We start from the raw sequence: 19,458 nt of genomic DNA, 5'->3' as shown, positions 1-19,458 counted from the left end.
TCGAGAAATGGTGCTGTGCTGCATAGAAAAAGAGAAGAAGACTCTTCAAATAGATGATTTTTTTGATTTTTGGTCAGTTCATGAGGCATCCAGTTATAGAGCTTTTTCACTTTTCCAATATCTTCAAATGGCAAGTGACATTAGAACGGTTGATATCAAGTTCTTCAGCAACTTCTTGTACATTTATAAAAAGATCAGTTTCAATTATTGCTCTCAATTGTCATTGTCAACTTCTGATGGCCGGACACTGTGCTCCTCATCTTCAAGGCTCTTGTCTCCTTTGCAAAACTTCTTGAACCATCACTGCACTGTATGTCAGCGATTCCTGGGGCAAATGTGTTGCTGATGTTGCAAGTTATCTTCATCGAGAATGTCTTGCCAAACACAAAAAATTAACTTTGCTAAACTAAATAGCTGGCTTCAGTTCAGTTCAGTCGTTCAGTAGTGTCCGACTCTTTGCGACCCCATGGACTGCAGCATGCCAGGTCTCCCTGTCCATCACCAACTCCCGGAGCTTGCTCAAATTCACATCCATCAAGTCAGTGATGCCATCCAACCACCTCATCTTCTGTTGTCCCCTTCTCCTCCTGCCTTCAATCCTTCCCAGCATCAGAGTCTTCCCAGCCAAGGAGTCAGTTCTCCTCATCAGGTGGCCAAAGTATTGGAGCTTCAGCTTCAGCATCAGTCCTTCCAATGAATATTCAGGAGTGATTTCCTTTAGGATTGACTGGTTTGATCTCCTTTCAATCCAAGGGACTCCTAGGAGTCTTCTCCAACACCACAGTTCAAAAGCATCAATTCTTTGGTGCTCAGCTTTCTTTGTGGTCCAACTCTCACATCCATACATGACTACTGGAAAAACCATAACTTTGACTAGATGGACCTTTCTACTGTCCTCAGTTTTTCCCAGCATCACAGTCTTTTCCAGTGAATTGGCTGTATGCATCGAGTGGCCAAAGTATTGGAGCTTCAGCTTCAACATCAGTCTTTCCAATGAATATTCAGGTTGATTTCCTTTAGGATTAACTGTTTTGATCTCCTTGTTGTCCAGGGAACTCTCAAGAGTTTTCTGTGGCACCACAGTTCGAAAGCATCAGTTCTTTGGTGCTCAGTTTTCTTTATGGTCCAACTCTCACATCCATACATGACTACTGGAAAAGCCATAGCTTTGACTACACAGACCTTTGTCAACAAAGTAATGTCTCTGCTTTTTAACACACTGTCTAGGTTTGTCATAGCTTTCCTTCCAAAGAGTAAGCGTCTTTTAATTTCATGACTGTGACATTAAATGGACACAAAGTTGTCATTTACTCTGTAGGAATCACAGGGTCATTTTGGTAGTAAGTTGGGAAAAGTTCAGGGACGGTATGACACCCCCTGCCTCCCTCACCACGGTACCTCTCCCATACTCTGGCAGTGCCCACTGGGAGGCCAGCAGGCTCCAGGGCTCCACTGGTAACTGGGGCTCAAGGAGCTTTGGGAGTCCAGGGATGTTCTCAGGTTTGCTCTGTGTTTCTCTTTCCAGCCTCAGCTCATCGCAGGGTTTATTATCAGCAAAGGAGACAAGACCCCTGATGGCAGGAAGCTGGTAGGGGCTCAGGGTGCTGGCCTTTCAGCTCTGGGGGCCTCTCAGCAAATAGTCCCTTGGAAACAGGAGGGCTGTCCCTGAGGAGGGGGCGGGCTGGGGAGGGGCCTCACTCCCTCCACACACTGGACCCTGGAGGAGCCCCTGTGTGAGCAGGACTGCAGCCCTGGCTGGCAGGACAGTCTTGGGCAGGTGACCTGGGCAATTCCATGGTCTCCAGGGTCCCTGCCACTCTGGCCATGTGTCCCTGTCATAGCCCTGAAACCCCTTTAGGCCCCTGTTCTCCTGTCTCAGTTCCAGTCCAGGCCCCTCCTCCATGGGGAAGGTTGGCTCCATGCCTGCATCTCTTCTGGGTCAGAAGACATCTACTGGGCTGCCTCAGGGCCACTGGGACCCTGGAATCCCCCCGAGTCATCTCCACTCTGTCCCCCCATTCCAGTCCAAGGTGCATCCTTATGACTGTCCCCTCCCAGGGGTCCAGCAGGTGCCTCCTCTTTCAGCTCCTGCCCGTAAAAGGGAGCCGATCATCTGTCCATCCCCACCCCCTCCTTGGGATACCCTGAAAGACTTCACATCAGCATCAGACACAGCATCCTTGTTCATTTCCAATCCCTTCTTCCCAGCTTGGAAGCTGCTAACCGGGGGCTGGGGATGAGGGGTGGAGGGGCTTCCCAGGTGACTAAGTGGTAAAGAATCTGCCTGCCAAAGCAGGAGACACAGGTTCGATCCCTGGTTTGGGAAGATCCCCTGGAGAAGGAAATGGCAACCCACTCCTGTATTCTTACCTGGGAAATTCCATGGACAGAGGAGTCTGGAGGGTACAGTCCATGGGGTCGAAAAGAGTCAGACACAGCTGAGCATAACCCAGGTGAACCAGTCTCACAGGCCTAAAATCTTCACTCAGGTAGGACTAGTCCTAGATCTTCCCAGACTCACAGTGGGATGGCAGCTTCAACCCAGGGATCGAACCCAGGTCTCCTGCATTGCAGGCTGATTCTTTACCAGCTAAGCCAAAAGGGAAGCCCAAGAATACTGGAGTGGGTAGTCTATCCCTTCTCCAGCGGATCTTCCCCACCCAGGAATTGAACTGAGGTCTTCTACATTGCAGGCAGATTCTTCACCAACTGAGCTATCAGTGAAGCCCTTTAAAAACCAAACATTATGTTAATTTATTCTGTGGTTCCCCCATGATACTCCACATTGGAGTCATGCTAGGTTGGGGTCTCCCTTCCCCAATGGGGAAGAATCACATGTGAATGCAAAATTGGGGGGGGGGATTCAGAACAGTCCCTACTTCCCATGTCATCTTGTCCCCAGGGCCTTGCTCTCACCCCATGGCTCCTCCCTGCTCACCCCTGAAGCTGCCCTCCTCCGGGCGGGGCTGTGTCTCCTAAGATGGCAGCTCCTTCTAGTGATGCTGCAGGGAAGACAGGCCGGGACACATGTGTCTTCAGGTTGCTGTGGAAGGAGGCCGTGGCTATAAAGGTGTGTCCTGGGTCCCAGAGCCCCGAGCTTTTTTCCTTGGCTCCCACCCACGGGCTCTGGTGACATGTGGGCTGTAAAGCAAAGTGTTCAGGCTCACAGCTTTGGCGTTTTTATCTGGGTTCTCATTCCTATCCATGGAACGTTATTTGAGGCACTTGGTTCCCTGAGCCTAATTTTTTCTTTGTCAGATAATTAGCAGGACAATGTATTTATACAATCCCTGTTCTGAAAACTTTGGGGTCAGATCTGCTCCAGAGTCAGAATTTTTCAGTTTCAGACAGGTTATATGGTGCATCTATTTTATAGGAGATAAAACCCTACTGGGGTCTGAAAGCACTTAGTAATCAAACACATTCTGTTCTGTGTGTGTGCTCAGTCACCTCTGACTCTTTCAAAACTCATGGACTGTAGCCCAACAGGCTCCTCTGTCCATGGGATTCTCCAGGCAAGAATACTGGAGTGGGTTGCCATTTCCTACTCCAGGGACTCTTCCCCACCCAGGGATCAACCCATGTCTCCTGCATCTCCTGCGCTGGCATGCGGATTCTTTACCATAGCGCCACCTGGGAAGCCCCAGTCAAATATACTAGTGTTTTTGCAATTGAACTTTTGCACTAAGTGAAACACAGAAAGATCATAAACTGTCTCATGTCCGTTCAGGCCAAATATTCTTACGAAATAAATTTTTTTTAACTTTTACAATTTTCAGAGCCTTGGAGGTTGGAGTTACAGATAAGGACAATTCTACCTTGTGTCTCTGATAGTAATGGCAAAAGCTGAAAGAGATAAGTAATGTTTATGGTCTGACTCCAGACCCAGCCCAGCTGTGACGTTGGGATAAGCCAAGTTTGACAAGGCCGAGGGTGATGGGTGGGGAGAACCATTCTGGAACAACTGTGCAGTTACCCAGGTGTCTGAACCATTGGTTCAAACTCCACAGATGCTGAGCCTCAGCTGTCACAGGGCCCTGAGCCTTTTCTAGGCGTCTGACTTAATCCACTTCCAGAGCTGGATCTTTACCTGGTGAGTCCTTTGCAAGGACCACAGCCATTCCTTTGACGGAGACCCACATGACCATCATGACATCCATGTCATTGTCGTCAGGCTTGGACTCTGTGACCAACACGGGCTACTCCCTCCACTTCCTGCAGCTGCCCTCCACCTGTATGGCCTTCTTCCTAGTGGCCAGGGAGAGCGCTTGGAGTGAGGACATAAGTAACTGGTCCGTATTTGTCTGGTGCTTCTGCTTCGCCGTGACCCTCCTTACCCTCATATTTGAGTTGTGTGGACTCCAGGATAAACTTCACTTCTCCTGGGACAGCTTTCTCATCACCTCCGCCTGCTACTGCACCCTTTTCTGCCTCTCGGCCTCCATCATTTACCCCATCATCTACCTTCAGATTTTTCCCGATGGCTCTCCCCGACACCATGCTATTGCTGCCACTGCATTCTCCTGCATCGTTTCCACGGCTTATGCTATCGAAGTGGTCTGGACCTGCGCCCGGACCAGTGAGTCCTCCTACTCTTTGCTAGGCCTGCTCAAGAGGCTGGAGATCTTTGTGGCGTGTGTCATCTTCGCCTTCCTCAGCAACACCTACCCGTATGAGCACCAGCCAGCCCTGGTGTGGTGTGTGGTCGTGTACTGCATCTGCTTCATACTGGGGGCCGTGGCTATATTGTGGCACTGGTGTGACTGTGACAAGAGCCTGCCCTACTCCTGTTGTGGGTTTGGGCAGTCTGTGGTCGCCGTCCTCCTCTACACCACTGCTCTGGTCCTCTGGCCTCTCTACCAGTTCAACGAGCAGTTCGGCGGGCAGCCCCAGCGGTCCAGTGAGTTGAGCTGCATTGATGAGTTCACCTCCTACATGTGCGTCTGGGACCAGCGACTGGCTGTGGCCATCCTGACAGCCATCAACCTGCTGATTTACGTGGCGGACATGGTGATCTTGACCCTGGTCAGTGACTGAGGCTCTACCTAGGGGCTCCGGATTCCCTCTTCTTACTGAGCTCTGACGTCCTCTTCCTGGCTCCCTCTCTCCCTCCTCACATCCTTCCCCATTCATCTCACTCTTTTCTGTTTCCTTCCCTCCTTCTGCTCTGTCTCTTTCCTGTCTTGTGTGTTTGCCCACATTCTGTTTTACTTCTTTCTCTTGTTTCTCTCATCTTCCTACATTTTCTGCCTTTTGGCCCTCTTTCAGTCATCTTTGGTTTTCTCATCTCCTGTGTCCTGACCAGGATATTTTCCTTCTTCTGATTCATCAGGGCCTGAGATTCCTTCCTCCTCTGCCCGCTGCCCCCTCCCACCTCCTAAGGTGCTGACTCCGCATCACACAGCCCTCTGCAGCTGTTCACACCCTGGGCCTCTGGAGGGGTCTCGTTGCCAAAGCGTGCCTGTCCCCCTGATGGTGCCTTAGTTGGTGTGTGTATGTTTGATGTGTGTGGAGGTAGCTAGGGATTTGACCCCCTTTCTCCCAGGATAGGGCCTTGTACAGTGCACTTCCCCTTTAAGTTAAAAGAAAATACTCCAGAGGTCAATAGTTTCCAGTGAGTTGCAAGCTTAAAGCAGAGACCTTGGGTCCAGAGGCCCTGCCTGTTGCTCAGTTCCACCTGAGATTGGCTCCAGAATTTTTGTGGGCTCACTAAAACCCTCTGCCTAGACCTCGTCTTAAAGCTAGCAAGAGGTAGGTGGCTTCCATTCCAACTACACTATGGGAAGTCAAAAATTGAATTGGAAAAGAACTGCAGTTTCTTGAAGACAACCTCTGAAGTATTTCAGAGGGGCAGGGATGTGACTCAGCCTCAGCACTAGAAACTGCATATCCTGCCTCTGCAGGCAGAAGAACATGCACCCTGCCACTTAAAGAAAAATAGCCACTTAAAGTTGATGTTAGCTAGTATCGTCTTTAAAAAGTAGTCACAACCTAGAAGATTAGAGATGTTCTATTTGATGGGAGTTTTTAGGACTTCAAGCCTGGCAACCAGCATCTCAAGTGACCCTGAGATATGTTTTGAGGAGGTGGGGTTGGGAGCTCGGCAGGAGTCAGGTTATACAGAAGCTTGTAACAAGGAGCAGGTAGTCTAAAAATCAAAAGATTATTGTTAATTAAGGAAAGCCAGATATCTCAAGTTAAAGAATTTATCACTTTTCTATGTATGAGAAGATGCAAGAGTCTGGACTTAACTAAAATCATTTCTTTCATATGCATCTCAGCTATCTGGGGCCAGCATCCAGAGATCTGATTACTCACATCCTTAGTTCCTTGTTCATGGTAGGGAGTGGCAGCAGCTTGTGTTGTCAACTCAATAGCCACTGGATAGCAGGCATTGTTCTTCCTGGGCTCAGAAATTCATGTTTAGAGGGCTGGAATCCCTGATGACTGTGACATCCTGTTTATTGATAGACAGGAAATACTCCATTTCACACTAGCCTGTGTAATTTTTCTGTTTTTGTTTGTTTCTTTTCTTTTTGATCAAGGGCCAAAATTACTATGTGACCTTATTCTTAAAGGGAAAAACCCTTTTTCAGTTGGCAGGTGGGTTGGGTGGGTGGATATTATTGCTACAACAGTAAACGTAATTCCAATGCTTGACTATGTTACACAAGCGAGTTTCTGTGTGCCAGTTGCTTTCTGCTGCTCCTGCATGCTTCTCTGGGACTCATATATAACGCGATGTACATAAATGTATATAAATTTAAAGAATTACCTGGACTTTCTGGGTCCCATCAGTCCCTGCTCTGAATCATGGAGAGAAGCCTTGTTCCTTCTCCTTCATCCATAATGTCTTTTTTAAAAACCTAAATAGAAAGATAAAAGCAAAAAACCACAAAATCAACAATCTAACTGACCCAAATTTGCCTAGAGTTCTGAAGGAACTGAGCAGACTTCCATTCTCACCCAAACCACCATCTCTGTAAACCTGTCCCCCTGTCTCCCAATTTGCATATTAGCCAGAACCTAAGAGCTTGGCTCAGTGCTGGAGATCTAGCAGTTGAGTACTACCCCGAGGCCCAACATTCTGTCCCCTAGCTCTTAAAGGGGCCATGATAGCACCTGGAGACCTCTCTATAAAGGCATGTGCCTGTGTGCATGCTCAGTGTGTGTGTTCCTGGGCACGAGTACACGGAGACCAGCAGATCTGTGCAGTAACTGGTGGCCGTGAAGGTCCCAAAGTCTCCTGCTCTCAACCACAAACCCACAGAACCCAGCATCCTGGTGTCACCAGGACCAGAGGGGCCAGACAAGCAGAACTGTGGGGGAGGGCAGGGGAAGGCCCCCCACTGCTGCCCCTCACTCCTGTACTGGGAAAAAGCATGTGATCTTCACCCACAGGCAGATAGGGTGGATGGGGAGCGCTCCCAGGAGGTGACCCCCATGGCAAAAAAATGTTAAGATGTAATAATTTCCGTATTTTAAGGCAAGACAAGAAAAATTTCGACAAAATGTTTACTTTGCTCTTTGAGCCTCCTCTCTGCCCTTTGGTGTGCAGTGTGCATCTATCTGCATTATGTGTTAACCTGACCTCCTCAAGGGCAAAACTACTTACTCCACCATAAATTTTCTTCTTCGGCCCCAATCATGTAACTCCTTAGAAGACATCCCTACTCCTACTTACTTATGACTAGGTTAACGTCATAGGCCATATTATTTGTGCTCTGTGCTTTTCCTAAGATAATTGCTTCTTGCTTTAAAAAATATGTGATTGAGCCTCAGATAGAAGAAACAATGACTTGAAATGATTGACCTGAAGTATAGTACTGTAAGATCCATTGTTGTAACAGTATGACTCTGGAGAGGGGAAGAAGCAACAGGAGGGAAATATTTGCTGGAATCTGACAGACTAGTAAAACAGGTGGTCCAGAGGATTAAGGTTACTATTAACAGGACTAGGTGAGACCTACCAACAAAATCTTCTCCTGACCTGGGAATGAGCATTCCTGGTGCCCTGGGACAGATTGGTTATGAATGTCTCCCAAACCTTGGTTGAAATTAAGACCAGAGCACAAGGGATTGTGATATAAAAATGTTGCCCACCACCCAGTTCTATAAGAATCAAGTCATTAACCACTGCAGTCCTTGACTTACAATCAATCCTGGAAGGAATTCAGAGTGAAGATCAGGGTGAGGCACTCAGTATTCTGAGAAAACTGACAGAACCGGCCCTCAGATATTTAGATAACGCCAGGAAAAATTTTCATGAGCCCAGTTTCTCGCATCTTGCCGCACTTAGAAAAGCACTAAAAGCATTAACCAAGATATCTGTTCCTCCTGAGTGAAGTAACCTTCTACCGAGCTGTGTGCTGGTTGTCATATTCCCCTTCCCCCAAGTCACGCAGGCGCTGTCCTCACCCTCTTACATCCTCGGAACAGACAGAGACTCTCCCCAGTTGCAATCCTCAGGCTGGCTTGAAATAAATTTTCCATCTATTTTTCTAATAGATTGATTATTCATTGTTCATCCACAAAAGAAAGTATGTATTTACCTCCACAAGTTAAGTGCAGGAAACTCATGATCTGATATTTTCCAGAATCAAATTGAACACAGCCCTGGGACCTCACTTCCCAGGAGGATGGAAATGCCTCTCTGCTTTAGTAGAAGAATTGTCCAGGGTGGGCTCACCTGAGGGGCTCACTGTCCAAGCCTCATGGTTCATCAGGGCGGCTGCTCCATCCCTCCTATTGGGGGATTAAGGGTCATTTGTCACAATTGCAAGCCTGGTCCAGTCCTCTCACTGTGGAGCTCAAAAGAGAGTGTGAAGGTCCTCTGCTTAGTCCAACCCTCTCATCATAGGGGAGGAGCAGCTGGACCCCAGAGAGGTCTTTTCCAGAGTCACCCTGTGTGTGGCAAAGTCAGAGTCAGGACCCAGGTGTCCTGTCCCCAGGCTGGCTGGCTGTCCACGGCCCCACGCTGCTTGTGACAAGTGTGGCAGCAGCATCCTCCAGGCTGGGATTCTCCCCATCCACCCTTGTTCTGCACAAACCTCTCCGGTCCCCCTGAGGAAGGCACTCACTGCTGGGCGAGTCTACTGAAGTATTACCAATGCTGAGAAGAGAGCGTGGCACATTGAGGTGTTTGTTGAATGAATATTACAGGAGCTTACAGGCTCAGATTCTAGGCTAGACCTCCTAATCAAGATACATTCCAACTCTTCTGCCTTTAGAGGAAATGTTTGAGGATTACCAGACATGTTTTATCTCATATATTCCTCCTAACAACCCCAAGTCTTTGCATGAAGGATGTCTCCAGGGAGGGGACAGCTGAGAACCTGAGACAGTATTTAAAGATGTTCTCATCACGTTAGTCTTGGTGAGAGACTAGGCCTCAGACTCATAAGAAACTTAAGAAGGCAGATAAATAGTTGACTTGCCCCTCAAGTGGTGTCTGGACACACACATAAGTAGTAGGTAACACACAGACACAGGTAAGATCAGAATTCCTTCTGCAGGGGCCTGCAGTAGCATCCAGTGTCTGCTGCTAGTGGCCACAGTGCCTGGACCAGCTGCCCCAGGCTGTGCCCTGGCTGCCCAGCAACCCTCCTTCCTCATCTGAGCCTGGTCTAAGCCTGGTTTCTCCCTAATAATTCTCCAAGCTACCCAGCAGGCTTCTAGGACAGTTGTTCTCTGCTTAAGTTGCCAGTGGTATTCTTTGCAGGATGTAATTAGGATTTATCATGTCCAAAAGCAGGTGCTATTATCTCCATTCCCTGGATGAGGAAACTGAGGCTTAAAATGGCATTGACTGAGCACAGGACTACTATGTGGCAGGCTGAGCTCTGGTCTCAGTTCAGGGTTGGGAGGGTGTAGACATATCTGGGGACAGGCGCTGAGATGACCAAGAGGAACTGGAAGACGTTCTCGGTGGCTGGACAAAGGGAAGTGAGGAGGCTGGAGAGGTAGAAAGGGGTCTGAGCTTGCAGGGCTTTGGAGGTGATGTTTTAGAGTTTGTGTTTCATCTCAAGAGAGCGAAGAAAAGCCTTCAAAGGTGTTTTGGTTTGAGTTCAGTCCAAGCAGACATTGAGGAAGAATGGAAACAGAGGAATCAACTAGAAGCTTATGGCAGGAGTGCAGGTGAGGAGATGGATGGATCTGGAGATGAAGAAGGTGGCTCTAGAGATGAAGAAGAGTAGGTGGGTTCACAGTATTTTGTGAAGAGCATCTGTGAAGGTGGTGCCATTGACTGAGATGGGAAAGATGAGGAAGGATCAGTGTATATTGGGGGTGGGGGATTGAAGAGGTGGGACTGCACGTGTTGAGTGTGATGTGTCCTGGGAAATTCAGAGGAAGAGATCAGGAGGCGATTGGATGTGGATCCCAAGAGAGATCAGCTCCAGAGGCAGGAATTGGGGAGTTGTCATCATAGAACCTGTTCACTTCATTCAGTATCTTCTTAAATGTCACACCCATCGAGCATCCTGATCTCCACCCACCAAAGAGAGCAGCCTTGCCCAACCCACTCCAATAACTCTCTTTTCTCCTGTTTTCCTTTTGTCAGTATGTGCATGTGTGCATGCTAAGTTGCTTCAGTTGTGTCTGACTCTTTGCAACCGTATGGGCTGTAGCCTGCCAGGCTCCTCTGTCTATGGAATTCTCCAGGCAAGAATACTGGAGTGCTTTGCTGTGCCCTTCTAGAGGGGATCTTCCTGACCCAGGAATTGATCTCAATTCTCTTATGTCCCCTGCACTGGCAGGCTGGTTCTTTACCACTAGTGCCACAAGCCAGTGAAAGTGAAAGTTGCTCAGTCGTGTCCAACTGTGGACTATAGCCTGCCAGGCTCCTCTGTCCATAGAATTCTCAGGCCAGGATACTGGAGTGGGTAGCCGTTCCCTTCTCCAGGGGATCTTCCCAACCCAGGGATCAAACCCGGGTCTCCCACATTGCAGGCGGACTCTTTACCGTCTGAGACACCAGGGAAGCCTAAGCTGAGGGGCCTGCAGAAGCTAAAAGAACAAAGGAATGACCCTCCTGGAGCATCAGAGACCACACAGCCCTGCTGACAACTTGCTTTTAGGCTTCTGGCCTCCAGAACTATGGGACATAAGTTTCTGTTGTTTTAAGCAATCAAAATAGTAATAATTTTTTTGCTATAGGTCAAGGAAATCAAGATGAATACCCAGAAGTAAAAAATAGAGTCTTTGTAATATCTTTTTCTAAGTTTCCAGAAATGGATTCTGACTTCCTGCTCTAGAGCATGATAGTCACATAGATTCCAAGACCCCTTGTCATATCCTGGGTCCCCCTGTGTCTGAGACTCACAGGGGAGGATCCACTGACCTAGACAAGGGGGTCAGTCCAAACACCCACAGGAACCAGGAGGGAAGGAAATAAGTAAAGGGGATGGAGAGGATGAAGGACCCTGTAGAGGACCAGCTGCAACTGTCAGGGGTGGTAGAAAGGCAAGATGTTGTGGGATGACACAATCTCGTGTTTACAAAACAGGAAAAAAGATACACATATGCCCTACAGACACATGTACATGTATGTACACACATGTCTACATATGATTTCAGAGCCTATGAAATACGTTGAGGACATGGATGCTCCCTGGATGAAGGGGTAGACACTCCTGTGAGCAAGCAGAAAGCCTGGCCACACCCAAGAGGAGAAAGGGACACATGGAAGATGCTCATAGTCCTGCTTTATGTCAGTTATACATAAGAAGAAGAAAATATAGAAAATGCTAAACAGAGATGAGAATGGAAAACAATATAAATGGCGTAGCAGCTGCTCAGCTCCATCTACTCGCCTTCCTGAGGGAACACAACCCAGTGACACCAGATCTCCTCAGGCTTCGTAAGGAGCTGGAAATGTGGATTTTCATGTGAAATTAAAACACTGCAGCTACCAAACACTTAGTGAAGAAATAATACCTATTCTATACACTGTGAAGAAAAACCTAACACACCTATGGGCCACCTCCAATACAAACTGGTTTGCAGTCTCTGATATGGAGCAAATCAAGCTTGCATGTGCTTATGTCCAGAGTGCGGCAGGATCTTCTGGGTCCTCTGTGAGGGGGAGGGGGAAGGGAAGAGGTAGCTGGCATGACGGAGTGTGATCGACCCACAACTTCCTTGTCACTCTGAGTGTCCATCTCCCCTCCTCCTTCTCTGCCCTTCTGGCACCTCCTCCTTCCTTCCTCTGTCCTGGCCATATCCTTCCCAGCTCACCATCTTCCAGTCCACACATCTGGCTGCCGAGTAGGCAGGGCTCAGCCATATCCAGGCTGTGCTCTGATGGGGGCACCATGTCCAGGCTCACAGATTAGAGTGAAGGAGGGGCTGCTGGGAGACTCAGGCAAAGCTGCTGCTTTCCAGGTGGGGGAACTGAGGCCCAGAGAGGGCACGGGCCTTCCCCAGGGTCACACAGCAGGAACCCCCATGCCTCTGCTTCCCCAAGAACTCACTCTATGCCATTAAATGGATCCAAACTTGTCATTTAACCATAAGTATAAACCACAGGCTTACTTCATGGAGGTTAACTTGGGAACAAATTTGCAGACAGACAGCATAACATTGCCAGCATCCGTGATAGCTGGTGCCCCTCTCCCAACCCTGGCAGTGCCCACTGGGAGGCCAGCACTTTATAATCATATACATTAGTGTTTATGTCACTGAACTTTTGAGTATTCACACTAAGTAAAATAATAAAAACCATAAAGTGTCTCCTGTCTGTTCAGGTCAAATTTTCTAAGGAATCTTTTTTTAAAGTATTCTTCCCTCATAGCTCAGTTGGTAAAGAATCCACCTGCAATGCAGGAGACCCCAGTTCGATTCCTGGGTCAGGAAGATCCCCTGGAGAAGGGATAGGCTACCCACTCCAGTATACTTGGGGGCTTCCCTTGTGGCTCAGCTGGTAAAGAATTTGCCTGCAATGTGGGAGTCCTGGGTTCGACCCCTGGGTTGGGAAGATCCCCTGACGAAGGGAAAGGCTACCCACTCCAGTATCCTGGCCTGGAGAATTCCATGGACTGTATAGTCCATGGGGTCACAAAGAGTCGGACACGACTGAGCGACTTTCACTTTCAGAGCCTTGAAGAGCTGGGATTTCAGGTAAGGACCATCTATCTTGCGTCTCCATAGATAATGGTACAAAACACAAAGAGATTTAAAAAATGTTCATGGTTTGAAGCCAGACCTAATCCAGCTGTGAGATCTGGAATAAGACAAGTCTCCTGACGAGGCCGAGGGTGACGGGTGGGGAGAACCATCTGGAGCGGCTGTGCTGTTTCCCGAGCGTCTGAGCCAGTGGTTCCAGCTCCATAGATCCCGAGCCTCAACCGTCACAGAGCCCTGAGCCTCTTCCAGGCGTCTGACTTCATCTGCCTCTTGATCTTTTCAAGTGTCTATTCCCAAGGATCAAAGGGCGGTCCTCTGACAGTGATCCACGTGACCATCACACCCTCCTCTTGACCATTCTCCGGCCTGGGCTCTCTGACCATCATGGGCTACTTCCTCCACTTCCTGAAGCTGCTCTCCATCTGCATGGTCTGCTCCCCCATGGCCAGAGTGGGCACTTGGACAGTGGATCTAAGTAACTGGTCCATGTTCATCTGGTGCTTCTGCTTCACCATGACCCTCCTCATTCTCATAGTTGACTTATTTGGGCTCCTGTATCACCTATGCCACTCCTGGGACAACTTTCTCATCACCTGGGCCTGCTATGTCACCCACTACTGCCTCTCAGCCTCCATCAATAAGCCCTTTATCTACCTTCAGTCTTGCCTAAAGGCATCTTCTGGAACCACGCCAGCTCTGCCCCTGCATTCTCTTGTATCTGTGGTTTATGCCACCAAGGTGGCCTGGACCTATGCTGGGCTCATGAGTTCTGTGGCTCTATGCTCACCGAGCCAGGACTGCTCAAGAGGCTGGAGCAGGATGCTGGGCTTGGCTGAGAGCGGGAGAGGAAGAAGGCTTGGAATGACTTCACAACCACCAGTTACTTTGAAGGGCTTCTGGTGTCAAGGCGTGTGTGAACACAAACACACGACCACACACAGACCCACACGCTGAGGATGCACTCAGGCATACACCTTTAGATAGAGTCATGCAAGTGCTGCTGGGGGCCTTTTAAGAGCTAGGGACCAGAAAGTTAAGAGTTTAGGGGTGCAACTGCTAGTTGTCCTGGGCTGGGCCATGTCCCCAGGCTCTGGGAAAAGTTGGGCATGGGGAGGCTGTGGGAAGAGCTCACAGAGATGGTGATTTGTGTGAGAACAAAAATCTGCTCAGTTTTTCTGAGTTCTAAGAAAATTTGAATCAATTAGGGTATGTCAATTATATTATTATTTTTAATCTTTGTATTGAGGTTTAAAAAAAGAACATCATAGATGTGGGAGAAAGGACAAGGCTTCTCTCTATGATTGACAGCAGTGTTTGATGGTAACCAGAAATTCCAGGAAGGTAAGAGTTACTTGTATATTTACATTTATTAGATATGGGAAGAAACAACAGGAGGGGACAGTTTTCTAGAGTTTGACAGACTCCTGGGACAGGTGGTTTGGGGGATTAGGCCACTGTTACCAAGACAAGATGAGGAATATCACTTGAGTGGTCTATCAGTAAAATTCTTGACTGACCTAGGAATGAATATTCCTAACTGCTGGAGACAAATTGGTGAAAAATGCCTCCTAAACTTTGGTTGAAATTAAGACCAAAAGGAGCAAGATTGTGAGTAAACAAGATTGTGATTGTTACCCACCACCCAATTCAACAAGAATCAAGTCACTAGGAACTGCAGTTACTGACTTACAATCCACCTTGAAAGGAATTCAGGGCAAAGATGAGGATGAGGCCCTCTGTGCTCTGGGAAAACTGGCAAAACTGGCACTCAGATAAATATTTTGAGGAGAAATATTTATGAATCCAGTTTCTTGCATCCTCTCATAGTCAGAAAAGCACTGAAATCATTAAATAGATGCCTGTTCCTCAGGAAGACTGTGACCCAGTTGTAATTGTCAGGTTGGCTTGAATAAGATTTCCTATTCCTTCCTTAGAATGACTACTGATTAATTTTTTATCCACAAAAGCAACTATGCATTGACCTCCACAAGTCTGGGTGCAGAAATCCCATATTACACTATTTTACTGAATCAAATTGGGCCCAAACCTAGGACCTCACTTCCCAGGAGGATGGCAATGCCTCGGTGCTTTAGTAAAAGAATTGCCCAGGGTGGGCTTCCCTGAGGGGCTCCCTGTCCAAGCCTGGTGGCTTAGGAGGGTGGCTGCTCCATCCCTCCTGTTGCAGGGGGATAAGTGTCATTCATCTGCCTCAGGGTCACTGAAACCCTGGGATCCCCCCCAGTCATCTCCTTTCTGTCACCCCTGCCCCCACCCCAACCCCCCATGCGTCCTCAGGGCTGTCCTCTCCCAGAGGTCCCGCAGGCGCCTCCTCTTTCAGCTCCTGCCCTTTAAAGGAGGCCAATCATCCATCCATCCCCACCTCCTCCCTGGGATGTCCTGGAAGGACCCCACATCAACATCAGACACAGCATCCTTGTTCATTTCCAATCCCTTCTTCCCATTTGGAAGCTGCTAACCAGTCTCCCAGGCCAGGAAAATCCTGCTCAGGTAGGACCACTCCTAGATCTTTCCAGACTCCCACCTGAATGGTAGCTTTGGAGCTTAAGAGACAAAAAGAAGTATAAGCGAAATTGTTAGTCACTCAGTCATGTCCAACTCTTTGCGACACCATGGACTGTAGCTCGCCAGGCTCCTCTGTCCATGGAATTCTCTAGGCAAGAATACTGGAGGGGGTTGCCATTCCCTTCTCCAGGAGATCAAACCCAGGGTTTGAACTAGGGTCTCTTGCATTGAGGCAGATTTTTTACAGTCTGAGCCTCCAGGGAAGCCCTAAGAGCGAAACATTATGTTAATTTATTCTGCCGTTTCTTCAAGACACTCCTCCTTGGAGTCATACTGAGTTGGAGTCTCTCTTCCCAATGAGGAAGAGTCACATGTGAAGGCAAAATTGGGGGGTGGGAGGGGATTCACAGTAGCCCCTACTTCCCACGTCATCTCGTCCCCAGGGCCTTGCTCTCACCCCATGGCTCCTCCCTGTTCACCCCTGAAGCTGCCCTCCTCTGGGTAGGGCTGTGTCCCCTCAGATGGCAGCTCCTTCTAGTGATGGCTGCAGGGAGGACAGGCTGGGACACGTGTGTCTTAAGGTTGCTGTGGAAGGAGGCCATGGCCCTGAAGGTGTGTCCTGGGTCCCAGAGCCCCGAGCTTTGGTCCTGTGCTCCCACCCCCAGGCCCTGCTGTTGTGTGGGCTGTAGAGACAAGGGTTCAAATTCACAGCTTTAGCATTTTTATCTGGATTCCCACTCTACTTTTTGACCTTAAGCAAGGCACTTGACTGGACTTTCTCATCTGTAAAATGGGATCAGCAGTACAATCCGCAATTCCTTTTCTGAAAACCTTGGGTTCAGATATGCTCCAGAATTTAGAAGTTTTCAGCCTCAACCAGGTGAAATGGTGTATCTGCTCTCTTGACACGACACCCTACTGGGGTCTGAGAATACCTTGTGATCAAATACATTATTGTTTCTGCAAATGAACTTTAGAACATTCACACTAAGTGAAATAAATAAAGACTTTAAATAGTCTCACGTCTGTTTTGGTAAAATTTTCTACCCAAAGATATTTTTTAAACTTTTTTTTTTTTTTCACATCCTTGAAGGGTTGGGATTGCAGATAAGGGCCATCCTTGCCTGTGTCTCTGTAGATAATGGCACACAGCACAAAGAGATTAAAAAATGTTCATGGTTTGAGGCCAGACCCAACCCAGCTGTGAGATGAGACAAGTCTCGTGACAAGGCCAGGGGTGATGGGTGGGGAGAACCCTTCTGGAGCGGCCGTGCTGTTACCCGAATGTCTGGACCATTAGTTCTAACTCCACAGCCTCCACAGCTCAGGCTCCCCTAAGCCTCAGCCGTTACGGGGCCCTGAGCCTTTTCCAGGCATCTGGTTTAATCTGCCTGGGAACCTGGATCTTTCTCCAGTGGATTCTAAGTGAAGATCACTGCCATACCAGTGACCGTGACCTGAACAACCATCAGGACCTCCACGTGGTGTACCAGACATGGACAGTGACAAGGTCTTGTTATGCTTCTACCGCCTGCTGCAGCTGTTCTCCACGTGCATGGCTTTCTCACTGGTGGCCAGCTTGGGCACTGGAATGGGGGCCATAAGCCACTGGTCCATGTTCATCTGGTGCTTCTGCTTTGTCATCACCCTCATCACCTTCATAGTCCAATTAGGCAAGTACCAGCCCAGTCTCCCCTTTTCTGGGAAGAGCTTTCTCTTCACCTATGCCTGCCTTGCCACCGTTTTCTGCCTCTCAGCCTCCATCATGTACCCCATCACCTACATCCATGGCCCCTACCGGGACCAGGCCACTGCTGCCACTGCATTCTCCTGCATTGCGTGTGTGCTTTACGCCTTGGAAGGGGCCTTTCTCTGGCTACTATTCCTGGGTGAGACCACTTTCTATTTTGCTACCATTCATGGCCTATTCAAGCTGCTGGAGACATTGGTGGCCTGCATCATCTTCGCCTTCATCAGCAACACCTCCCTGCACCAGCACCAGCCGGCCCTGGTGTGGTGCGTGGCTGTGTACTCCATCTGCTTCACACTGGGGGCCGTGGCCATGCTGCTGAAGCTGGTCAAACTCGAGAACAGACTACACACCTTCTTCCCTCGTTTCCTGTTGGGGCAGACCGTCCTCTCTGTCCTCCTTTATGCCAGTGCCCTGGTCCTCTGGCCTCTCTACCAGTTCAATGAGGAGTTCGGCGGGCAGCCCCAGCGGTCCAGTGATGTGAGCTGCAGTGATGAGCTTCCCTCCACACTGTGCATCTGGGACCAGAGACTGACTGTGGCCATCTTGACAGCCATCAACCTGCTGATTTATGTGGCTGACATGGCATACTGGATCCACTTCATTTTTATCAGGTACTGAGCTCTGCCCAGGGGCTCTGGATTCCACCTTCTTACCAAGTTCTGCAATCCTCTGGCATCCTCTTCCTGGCTCCCTCTCTCCCTCCTCACATCCTTCCCCATTCATCTTTTCTGTTTCCCCCCCTCCCTCTGCTCTGTTTCCTTCCTGCTTAGTGTGGTGGCCCACACCCTGTTTTGCCTCTTTCTCTTGCTTCTCTCATCTTTTCTACATTTTCTACTTTTTGTCCCTTTTCTGGTCATCCTTGGTTTTCCCATCTCCTGTGTCCTGACCACCTCTCCCCATCTTCCTTCTTCTGATCCATCAGGACCTGAGACTCCTTCCTTCTCTGCCCTCCGCCCCCTCCCACCTCCTAAGGAGCTGACTCCACAGCACACAGTCCTCTGTGCAGCTGTTCACACCCTGGGCCTCCGGAGGGGCCTCGTTGCCAAAGCGTGTCTGTCCCCCTTGCGGTGCCTTAGTAGGCATGTGTATGTGGGGGTGGGATAAGTAGCTAGGCATTGGGCCCACTTTCTCCCAGTAGGGGAGAGTGTACAGTGTGCCTCTCATCTAATTTAAAAAATAAATCTCTGGAGGTCAATAATTCCCAGTGAGTAGGAGTCTAAAGCAGAGACCCTGAATTCCTGGGCCCCACCTGGTACTCAGCCCCACCTAAAGATTATCTCCAGAATTTTTGTAGGCTTACTAAAACACACTGCCAAGAACAACGGAGTCCAACATTTTTGGCATCAGGAATCAGTTTTTTGGAAGAAAATTTTCCATTTCTCTCTGGGGTAGGGTGGGGGGATGTTTTTGGTCATGCCCGTTGCTCACTTCCTGCTATGCAGCCAGGTTCCTAACAGGTCACAGACCAGTACCTGCCCGTGGCCTGAGAATTGGGGATTCCTGGCCTAGATGGCATCTTAGAGGAAGTTGAGATGACTTCCATGCCAACTACTGTCAGGGGAATCAAAAAAGGAGCTACTGAAGAAGCCCAGGGTCTTAAAGACACCTGTCTTCAGTGTTGGTGAGGGGCAGTGATGTGGCCCTCCTGCCTCAGTGATCAAAACAGCAGTCCTGCCTCTGCAGGGAGAAGAGCATGGCCACTACAGCCTTAAAGGGATGTTAGCCTGGGTGTTCTCGTTTTCTTTTCCTTTTTCTTCTAGTCAGGAGGTCAAAAATTACTGGGGGACCCTGTTCCGAAAGGGGAATTTTCTAATTTTCTTGGGCAGGTGAATGGGGGTGGTGGGATTGCTGCTTTCATAGTCAAAGGAAATGTGTTAGTTGAGCGTGAGGGGACACACACATGCTTCTTGTGCCAATTGCTTTCTGCTGCTTCTTCCTGTTTCTCTGGGACTCAGACATAATGCAATCTCTATAAACATATATAATTTTCAAAAAATCTCTTGGAGCTTCTGGTTCCCATCAGCGCCTGCTGTCAATCATAGAGAATAGCCTTGTTC

At 48.8% G+C, this 19,458-nt stretch overlaps 1 protein-coding gene across 1 annotated transcript; it reads left to right on the top strand.

Moving 5' to 3' along the window:
* The first annotated feature begins 1,367 nt into the window (after positions 1-1,367).
* Positions 1,368-18,019, top strand: LOC145528613 (myeloid-associated differentiation marker-like). Its single transcript, XM_081547271.1, has 5 exons — positions 1,368-1,394; positions 1,526-1,588; positions 1,880-1,938; positions 4,077-5,025; positions 17,582-18,019. The coding sequence occupies exons 1-5, from the start codon at positions 1,368-1,370 to the stop codon at positions 18,017-18,019; spliced, it is 1,536 nt and encodes a 511-aa protein (XP_081403397.1).
* The last annotated feature ends 1,439 nt before the right edge of the window (positions 18,020-19,458 follow it).

Source organism: Giraffa tippelskirchi, chromosome 12 (assembly GCF_054371585.1).
Source record: "Giraffa tippelskirchi isolate mGirTip1 chromosome 12, T2T-mGirTip1v1.2.pri, whole genome shotgun sequence".
Taxonomy (NCBI): Eukaryota; Metazoa; Chordata; class Mammalia; order Artiodactyla; family Giraffidae; genus Giraffa; species Giraffa tippelskirchi.
The sequence above is the reverse complement of the archived record's forward strand: the minus strand, read 5'-3'. Positions and strand labels throughout refer to the sequence as shown.

Bases quoted from the DNA above. Each gene is read 5' to 3' on its own strand.
- LOC145528613 (XM_081547271.1), top strand. From the start codon at position 1,368: ATGACACCCCCTGCCTCCCTCACCACG. The intron at 1,589-1,879 runs GTAGGGGCTCAG...CTCCTGTCTCAG, and splicing joins CCCCTGATGGCAGGAAGCTG to TTCCAGTCCAGGCCCCTCCT. The intron at 1,939-4,076 runs GTCAGAAGACAT...ATCCACTTCCAG, and splicing joins CATGCCTGCATCTCTTCTGG to AGCTGGATCTTTACCTGGTG.